The sequence below is a fragment of the Sceloporus undulatus genome, chromosome 1 (assembly GCF_019175285.1).
Source record: "Sceloporus undulatus isolate JIND9_A2432 ecotype Alabama chromosome 1, SceUnd_v1.1, whole genome shotgun sequence".
Classification (NCBI taxonomy): domain Eukaryota; kingdom Metazoa; phylum Chordata; class Lepidosauria; order Squamata; family Phrynosomatidae; genus Sceloporus; species Sceloporus undulatus.
Window position 1 is genome coordinate 141,131,580 of NC_056522.1, and position 10,455 is coordinate 141,142,034.

Consider the following 10,455-nt stretch of genomic DNA (forward strand, 5'->3'; position numbering starts at 1 on the left):
AGACCACAAATACATAATAGTCATAAGGACATAACTCCTGGCTATGCATTCATAACTGCCATAGAGGATTCCAGCCCTGATCTCTTTATTTGATTTTATTGCTCTAGAGTTCATATTTATGTCAGAATAACTTGACACTGGGTGTTTAAAAACAATGTCTTTCTCAGTGTCAAACTACATGTTATGATTAGCACTCATTTGGAAATTATGTTCCCTCTAGTAGGGAGGTTTTTATGTAGAGTCTGTGCTCTATTTATGTTTTTAACTTTTGTATGTTTTATGTGATTTTATATGGTTTTAACATGATGCTTTTACTGGCTTCAAAAATTTTATTGTTTCTTGTTAGTGGCATTGGATAGGTAGCTCAGTGCATGGCGAGGCACAAATTGTGTAGGATTGATCATGACTCATGAACATGCTTCAACACAGAATCATCAACAAAGAAATTCAGATTTGACTGATTTACCCCTCCTGATGACACATATTTTGCTCTTTCTTCAGAGATGAATACGTCCTTACTGCTGGCAAGAAAAAAACATTAACAACATATCTGTTCTGGATCCTTGTCTTTCCTAGGCTGTTGGCTGACAATCGGCTCAGTATTTAAATTTTACATTTATTTACTTCAGACCTGGGCAATGGCACAACATTGTAAAATCTAATCTTTGGTAAGAATTGCCGCATGAATTTTGAAATATGAAATGTTGGACCAGGAAAACACTGGCCTTTCCACCTCTTAAGGGGGTGGAAAGAGGACAAATTAATCTCGAGATGAGGAAGAATACATGGGAACTGTTATGGAATATTTTAAGATCACACTGGAAGAACTTGTGACTCCTGCAAACCAAATGCAGCTCACAACAATCAGCATTCTTGACTGCCATATCTGTTGTCTGCACTCCAAGACTGGAAACAAAATGGTATGTCTATCAAGGCCACTGTTAGCAGGCCTATCTTCCTGGTGGCCGTGAAGTCTAGTAATCTGAATGTGCAAGACAGTACCTTACCTCCACAATGTGGGGTGCCATTCTGCTTGAACTATGGGGCAGTGATGGACTGTGTTCAAACACCTTCCAACATTACACAGATGAAAAATGGAACATGTGAAGCCAAGAAATATCAGACTGAAGTTACAATGGAACAAGTTATTAATGAGGAAGAACACACAAGCTAGGACAAGGTCTGAGACTTCTGGAAGAGACAAGGCTCTGCCTACTCCTCTTTGCTTCCCTTCCTTCAATGTAATTGAGTACAAACTACTTTTTCACTTTGAACTCAGTTTGCAGCGTGAAATAAACTGAAGATTAAAGGACATTTTAAAATTCAATGGGAAAAAAAGGGGTGCCTGACAATTTATCAGGAATGTCCTTGCAAGATTAAGACAATTGCACGGTATGTGTTCAGTCTGGTGAACTTCAAGTGTAGGCCTGACGGAACCATATTCCAGAGCTTTGAAGAGTTATGTGGATTCTCAGATGTCTTTGCAGGGTTCCAGCAGGCATGTTCCAGACATCTGCACCTGAAATTCTTTAATGCTCTAGTGAGTACTATAGCAGCTTGGAGCTACCCTTGCAATACACCAAATCAATAATACCTCAGGTAAACACCTAGCATTACAGGAAATGTAAGCAGTCAGTGTAAACCACTTCTGTTTATTAAAGCACTGCCACTGCTGTCATTCCTGACACTGAAAGAGATTATCACAAAGTACTATGCCAAAGGTCCTTTCTAATCCAGAGCCTACCCACTCCCTTATATACAGTACTTCTATGCTCCTGAACTATGAGAGCATGGGAAATGTATGACTTGCACCTAAAATACACAACACAAAATTGGGTTTCATATAATTTTGAATATTCTGGCAACCACAGTAAAAAGGAGTACACCAGAATATTTGGAGTACAGAAAAATATCAAGATACTTGAGTAGCATAAACTAACATGTTTGCTGCACCTCCTTTCCTCCTCCCCCACTTGAATCCCTTTTGTTTTGTTGCTTCGTATTGAAGTTTATAATTAAATATTTTAAATGGTTAGTAGCACATGTCTTGATGCAAAATGTCCTAGGCTCTGCTCCCAGCATTTCCACTTCTAAAAGATCTCAAACTGGAAGGGCCCTTTCCAAGATCTAGGAAAACTACACCTGCTAGTCAAAATTGGCAATATTAGGCTGGGTGGGTTAGTGAACTTCTGCAGAATATGGCACTTCCATATATTTTATCATATTGTAATAAAACAGAGCTGCCGTGTTTTCAGTGCCTTTTTGAAACTAGCATAGCTAGGCTGCTGGGAAATGTTAAGATCAATTTCAGACGCATTAGGATTTTCTGTTAGCGGCAGATGTTGATAGCAAAAATTTTATTCACTTGGCATTTATTTGCATGCAGTCAAAAAAAAAAGAAGCATTAGGAAAACAGGTGTGCAAATAAAGTTCCCATTATGAGCAGGACTTTTATTTGACTGCACAGATTAATAAACATTCTTGATCATGAATGATCCTAGGGAGGAAAGCAACAAACACTCTCTGATGAATATGAAAAATGTTTAAGGATAATCTTGAAAGCTACGTGAGGAATGATAGAAACAATTAGATACAGTACAGAAAACTAATTTCTTATCATCCATTACAAAAAGTAATATTTATTAAGCATTAATCATGCACTGGGTGACATACCAAGAAAACAACAGAGCCCAATGAACTCATAAGCTAAAACTAGTAAACACTGGAACAAAAGACCAGTTGTGGAATATTGATATACATTATGGGAAACTGAAGGGGAGGCATAGAGACCATAGCAATTAGTATTATGCATTGTGCATCTGAAGTAGGGAATTAAAAGAAAAATTGCCCATTGCATTTATAAAAAGAAACCGGGGCGGGGGGGGGGGGGGGGGAATTTAAGTTTTTATTGTTTTTAGGTTTTTAATTTTTGTGTTGTTGCTCTTGCCACTTGCTTGTTGAAAACAAGCTCAACTTTCAAATACGTGCTGTAACTTTCTTATCAAATGTTTGCTGTTCCTGTACTATTAATATTAGTGTCAGTTTTCTGACAACAGTTTTTTTGACACCATTGCTATGAATAAAGGATTTCCTTTTCGGTGTGGTTCAGAAAGGGATGCTTTGGGTCCAATAAAGCCATGGACCAAGGATGGGGTCATGCTTGATTTTAACAAGGAGATTCCCCATCCAGCCCACAGAGGCTTCCTCCTGAGCTTTGTCTTCCTTTCCTAAGCCTTGACCCTCGCAGGATTTTGCTCCTTCTACCAGTGGAAGGCAGTCCCCACTTTGACCAGTAATCTGAAATGACAACCAATGACTCCATCTAATCCTGGGCCCTCAGAGGAAATGGCTGACAGAGGCTTACCTGGCAATGCTACATGGAAGCCTCTCCAAATGGAAGCACAATCTACATCAGAGATAAGGCTTCCAGGCACAGATATCCTCCTGGTTCAGTTGTTCACTTTTACAATATCTGAGCACCATTTCTGAATAGGGCTTCCCACTTGGCCACCGTGCATAGCCAGCTCTATCCCCCAATCTGCCATGTAACATCCCATGGCACCTGCCACTCCAATTTTTGCTGCAGCAAACTAAGGGTGTGTATTTGCTATATTCAAAAGGGAAAAAAACTATGAAAGAAACCCCATTCATATTTTATGCACATATATAAATGGGAATTAAAATTAATCCATGACAATTAATTTAGTGGCTTTTTAAAAATCTTTCCAATTTCTCAACATTTATTCCTATTGGCTTCCTAATATTCTTTCACTCTCATCATGTGATCTCTCCACACAACAGTCAGCTGAAGAATGACAGGATCACATGAGTTCAGGCAGATAGATAGATAGATAGATAGATAGATAGATAGATAGATAGTGCATTCCAATCTCTTATACCATTGTTTCACAAAATTTGCAGGAATTTTGTGCACTAGTAAAATATTTTCCCCTGTTCCCCTGTTTCCCCTGTTTACTGGGGATGGGGAGCAATGGAGTGCCTATGCTTTCACAGCAAAGATAGGCTACATTTCCTAAAGTGGCTGAAAGGAACAAGCAAACAAAAAAGCAGTACATGCAATTGCATAATTACTGAAAACTTTGTGAAATGATGCCACAGGAGACACAGTTTTGAGCAAAGAACTGTAACACAGAGGAATTAAAAGCAGATGCTGCCTAAGGCTTTATTTGTTTCTTCGATCCTCAAATGCCAGTTTTCCAGGGAAAACCATCCCCTATCTGATTCTATTTTCTCTTGAAGGTGCTGTTTGCAGCAAGTAATATTTTGGGGATACAAAGGTCAATTTTTCAACAACGAAAAAGCTGATGTGGCAAAGCTGGATCATGAGCATCTTTGAGGGCACAAGAGTTTCTCTTACTGCAGAATAAAAACAGGTAGTTGGAAGAAGTTTGTTTAAAGGCATGACTAATACCACTTGTCATTTGGCCCTTCATCTTAATCTTAATCTCACACAGCAAAGAAGAGCTGCTGGTACTCATATGCCTAGACTATATCAAGTCAGATTACTCTTAGTATTTCTAGATATACTTCATCTATATTTATATATTTATTTCAGTTCTATCTCACACTGCCTTCAAGAAACTCAAGACAGCACATAAAATTCCTCTTCTTATCCTCAAAAATGCTCTGTGATCTTTATCATGCCAGCGTGCTATCCCACCATAGGAGTTTATTGCTTGGGCAAATAAGCCGGTATACTTCGTCCAGCTTCAGTTCTGGATCTGGGATGCCCCTGGATGTTAACATAGCTAAATCGCCACCAATCTAGGCAGGATGTTGCCACCCAGATGCATCCCAAGTTGAAGCCTCGCTCAGTTGGCCAATTTTTAAAGTCGGAAGCTCCCCGACTTTGAAAAAGTGTTGGCGGAGTGAGGCATCAACCTGGGATGCATCTGAGTGGCAACATTCCCCTATATCAGTGACGATTTAGCTATGGTAACATCCAGGGGCATACCAGATTAAGAACGGAAGCTGGAAGAGGTTAGCCAGTTTATTTGCCCAATAACCTCCATAATCACACTTGTTTAAGAATGGAAGCATACTGGTTTGGCATAATTTCTTATCACACCTGTCCCCACAATAGCGCTTTGGCGATCCATGGTCACATGTTTTGTTTTCTACACTGCCAAACACTGCCTTCCAGAAAGAATGGTGGGAATGAGCAATTACAGCTACCAACTGCCTCCCGAAGCTGGCTGCTATGTGCAGCACACAGCTTCAGGAGGATGTTGGCCTCTGCGATCACTACAATGGAAAGGAGGAGAGGAAAAGAGGAGCAGAATCACTCCCACTCATACCACATGATTGCATGAGAAGTGGAATTGCAGAAGAAGAGGCCTATCGCATGAAGGCAGTAGTGGAATAGCAGCAAGACTAGCCTATTGACAAGTTTTGCCATCAATGAAAAGGTGCACCACATTAACAAATGGAATGCAAAGCTGTAGCAGGACAGACACAACATTGTGTGATAGGTACTAGCCAAAGACACTTTAATGCTTTTAAAATTCCACTTTCCTAGCCTCGTGTGATAATTTTATTTATTTATTTATTTATTTATTTATTTATTTATTTATTTATTATTTTGCTGAAATACTGACTGGTCTATGGTGGCTAAGCAAGCTTCATGGCTGCACAGGGATTTTAATTTGAATCTCTCTAGTTCTAGGTGATCATACTGACTACTATACCATAGAAGTTCTCACATATTTCAGGGGTGGATATTCCATAGTGCTTCAGATAATTCTGGATTGCAACTCCAATAAGACCCAGTCAGCATAGCCCATGGTGACAAATACTGGAACTTCAATCTAACATATAGAAGATTAGTATTCCCAAATTGCACCACACACATTTTAATTGATTTATCAACTATAGCAAATATACAATTATAAAACCCAGAATTATATATGAGAAGAAGATTAGAGTGATTAGAGTGCTATACTAGAACTGGGAAAAGCCATGTTCAAATCCCTTTCATTATTGTCTATTATATCATTTAGTACTACAACCTTCAGTCCCTGAGAGAGAGCATACTATAACTTTTATATAGATCTATCATTTCCAAATTGTGTTTCTGAAATCCTTAACAATTTCAAATATGTTTACTGAGCGGTGAGATTTTACCCATTTCTTCCTTCATTTAAAAATAATTTTAGCCATTTTCATATATGAAAATGACAAATTAAGCAATACATTTTCCTTCTGGGTAAGAATAATTTTATAAATTAATACTGAATAAAGTTCTTTCTCAGCAACCATCTGGCCTAAAAAAGTTATTACTGTACTGCTCTATTAATGCAAAACTAACAAATCATGTATAGCAGTTGTTAGATGACATATTTTTAAAAATCATTCTCTCATGAACATATCAACAGTAGTATATCCATTTCAGAAAACATGCTGGCTCTTTGAATGGAATTCTCCTGCCACTCTTCTATCTCCTGAACAGGAAAAGGAAACAACTACTCATAAAGAAGTGATGAGCCAGACAAGGAGAAGAGCCACAATAAATCTCAAAGACTTATGTCATTAATTTTATGCACAAGGCATATAAACAAGAGCAAGAGCATTTTCAGTCCTACCTTGTATTGTTTCTCTAAATACAGCAATTGCTGTTATTATTGTATTTGAATCCCACCTTTGACCCAAAACTGGAATTCATGGGGCTATAAAAAATTAAAACAGATATAGATAAAAACACATATCAGTAAAACATGTAAAAAGTTACAATATAATTAAACTGTCAATAGAACAAAGCAATGTAAAACATATCCATCATCTATTCACCTGCCAAAAGAACAATGATGTTTGAGATTAGCGCACCGTCTTTTATCCCCATGCTAGGCATGGGATGTAAATGCAGATGAATGGATTCCACCACACAGCTCTCCCTGGGCAGTACCCTTCCTTTACCAAAACTTCTCTTGGACCTTTCAAAGAACGAGAAAATCTCATTCTTTAAAAGGTCTGTGAGAAACTCGGGTCAGGTACAGGATGATTACTGCCCAGGGACAGAGCTGTGCGATAGAAATCATCCCTGTGCGTTTACATCCCATGCCTAGTGTGGGAATTAAAGCTGGTGTGCTAATCTCTGTTGTCAGAACCAGCTGAGTTCCCACTCTGAGATACAGACAAGCAGTCCTCAGTTGCAGGTCTTTATTGCAGATATCATCAGAGACAGAAACTGTTAGCCCTGTGTCTCAGTTAGAATTAACATCCTGGGTCAGGTCAAAGCATAATAAAAGAATTCAAAATTAATAACTCCACCACCACCCCCAATTACCTGGTGCATTTTCACCCTGTTCTCATAACAATGTTTAGATGTCCCCTATCTCCCCCTCCTTTACATCTCCAGCCCATACAGTCTCTGGCCATCCACCTGGTGATAAGCCTTCAGCTTGGCTACAGAAAACTCCTCCACATACCTCTGGTCTGATCTCAACATACAGTGCATCCTTCCAATACTTCCCCCACTCCCCCCCCCCCCATTACAGCCTACATACCACATAGAAAATAAAGCAAAATACATGAAACATACATGGCAAGATCTTTAGATTCTTTCACATGTGGAGGGAGCCAGTCTAACCTCCCTGGTCAGTTCCTGGAAACAGCTGCCAAGAAGACCTTCTTCCATATTTTCACCACACATACCATACGTGAGGGTGGTGGGACCAAGAGGAAAGCCTCACTTGAAAATCTCAAATGTTGGGCAGATAAAGATAGTCTCAGTTCTTACTCTTCAGAACAGGGTGTCATAGGACATAGTCAAAACGGAATTGTGCCCTGAAACAGACTGGTAGCCAGCATTATAATGGGAAAGTTGTCTGCTCCCTACAATCAATTAGCTGCAGCCCCAGTCCTTGGCACTCAGTAAACAAGAGTTTAACAAACAATGCCAACAGACATTTTGTATAGGTGTAGTACAAGAGACAGTGCAATGTGAGTTTGTGTCTGTTGAGTTAAACCACTCAGCCTCAGAGAGTATTGGGAGAGTTTTTTGGCTTAAGGCTGTTGGGTCTGTTGGCTTTGTGCTCTCATTAGTGTTCTATTGCTCTTTTGTGTGGAGGCTCACATCTTCTACCTGAGCCCATTGTCTCAGAGGACATGAGCCAGAGACTTGGGTTGGGGGAGGACCCAGCAGCCACTATCTCTCTATATAGTTGTGGCCACAGTCCCTGGAACTTGGCAAACATGCATGGCCAACAGGCATTTCATGTGGGCATTTAGCAGGGGTGTTTTGAGGAGGAGGCTTGGAGTTCTGTTTCAGTGCCTGCTTAAGGTTACTGAAGGCTACTGAATATGGATGGTGCAGGAGTTGTTGCAATCACCTGCACCAGCTGAGGTACGTTTGTGTTCTTGCTGGAGAATGTGGATAGTTACATCCGCAGCAAATGCAAGTTGGTTGCCTCTTTATCTACTCTTCAGCACATGAGTGAGCATGAGATTTTCTTGGACAGAGTGGAGCAGACTGTGCAGAAAAACAGGCCATGTCTCTCAGGTCAGGTCCCAAACACAGGAACAGACATGGAGAAATGTGACACATCGGAGCAGAAGGACCAAGGTTCATTTTGTGATTTTGGAGACATAGAATCAAGTCTAACCTTTCTCAGTGATGATGAGGATCAGCAACAAGAACAGTAGTGTCAGTTTCCAAAGAATGTGCAGCTGACCTTGGAAGATTCAGGACATGGAATGCCCCCTGCCAATCCTCAGAGGAGATGTCTGTTGGTAGTAAGGAATTCCCTGATGAGGAACACAGAAGCAATGGTTTGTGGGCCTGACAAGATGTCTCATAAAGTGTGCTGTCTACCTGAGGCAAAAATCTGTGGTGTAACATAGAGGTGGATAAGACTTGTGACCATTACTCCTTCCTTTTTGTCCTCATGGGAATAAGTAACATAGCCCTCGGGGTATCACAAGGGATTATGAGTTTATGGGTAGGAAACTGAAAGACCTTGATGCATAGTTGCCATTTCATCTCTCTTCCCAGTTGAAGGACATAACTCAGGAACGAGGGAGAAAGAGAAGGAGATCCGCCTCTCTCCATGGATAGTGGAGATGAACAACTGGCTCCACAGATGGTGCCACTGGAAATAATTTGGCCTTTTGGACTATAGTCTGCAGTTTCAGGAAGATGGCCTTCTGGCAAGAGATGGTAGATCCTCACAACAGTTGGCAATAATGTTTTTGCTAAGAATCTCACAAAGCAAAAGTCATGTTTTACTAGGCATGTTTACTCAGAGGTCAGTGTGATTGATTCATCTCAACTGGAATGCACAGCAAAACTTTAATTTCTTGTTTTGTTTCCCCTTCCTGCTCCTGCCCAGCCAGATATTTGAGAATTGTATATTTCCTTTTAGAATAGGATCTATTGTAGGCATTTCTTACTCCCAGAAAAATGTTGAGTTTATTTCATAATATGGAATGTGTACATGGGCATAGATGCTTATACTCTATAGGACAAAAGCAAGCCTGTAAAGTAAAATTGTGGGTCTCCACCCCCACCCCTTACACTCTTTTTTTAGATCACGGGCTAGCAAGGCTAGGCTTGTAATTTAGTGAATGAATGGAGTGTGTGTACAATGATAAAATGGCACTACAAATTCATCCCAAAAGGCATGGATGCCATAGTAGGCATTGGAGGGAGGTCTCAAGCCCTCATAAAAATGAGTTTTGGGGTGAGCCTCCCCCAAATGATATGGCGAACTTGGGTTACCAGAAACCCTTATGTAGTTTAACCTCCTCATGTATGTATCAGTCAGAAAAATATTGAATAATCAAAAATATTAAGGTACTAATTGAGTTCTAAAAGGAATAATAAAGGCTGCCTGCAATCTATCCTTAATACGCTCACTTGAGAATAATATCCACTGAACATATGGAGAACACTTATGTGTACATATTGTGTTTTAGGAGTCTACATGTTTCAGAATATTTGAATGATAATGGATGGAGAAAATAATTTGGTCTCCTGTTGAAAAAGTAACTGCAAGTAGGCAAAATTAATAACTTCACTAAAGGGAGTTAACAATTGGAAAGAGTATATACCAAGACTTCTGACTTGGACTGTAATGAGAGAATATGTATTCCTCTGGAGGACTAAATACCCTGAAGGCACTGATCTTAGAAGCTAAGCAGGGTCAGCCCTGCTTAGAAATTGGATGGGAGACCACCAAATAAATCCCAGATGCTGTAGGCTAATATATTCAGAGGAAGAATTATCAAAACCACCTCTGAGTATGCCTTGCCTTAAAAAAACCTGAGCTAATCAGAATTTTAAATGACTTGGAGAACAGGGCCAAAACTAGCAAAAGGAATTTCAACAGAGAGAAATGTAAATTACTACACTTAGGCAAAAATAAATAAATAAATAAATAAAATAAAAAATAATGAAATGCACAGATATGGGATGGGGAACACCTGATTGACAACAGT

General features: G+C 39.7%; 1 protein-coding gene across 1 annotated transcript in view; it reads left to right on the forward strand.

The window, feature by feature from the left end:
- The first annotated feature begins 8,448 nt into the window (after nucleotides 1-8,448).
- Nucleotides 8,449-10,455, forward strand: part of MCPH1 (microcephalin 1) — a 277,161-nt gene continuing 275,154 nt past the window's right edge. The window contains exon 1 of the mRNA XM_042457433.1: nucleotides 8,449-8,657. Coding sequence (XP_042313367.1) covers nucleotides 8,449-8,657 — 209 coding nt within the window. The remainder of the gene's footprint in view (nucleotides 8,658-10,455) is intronic.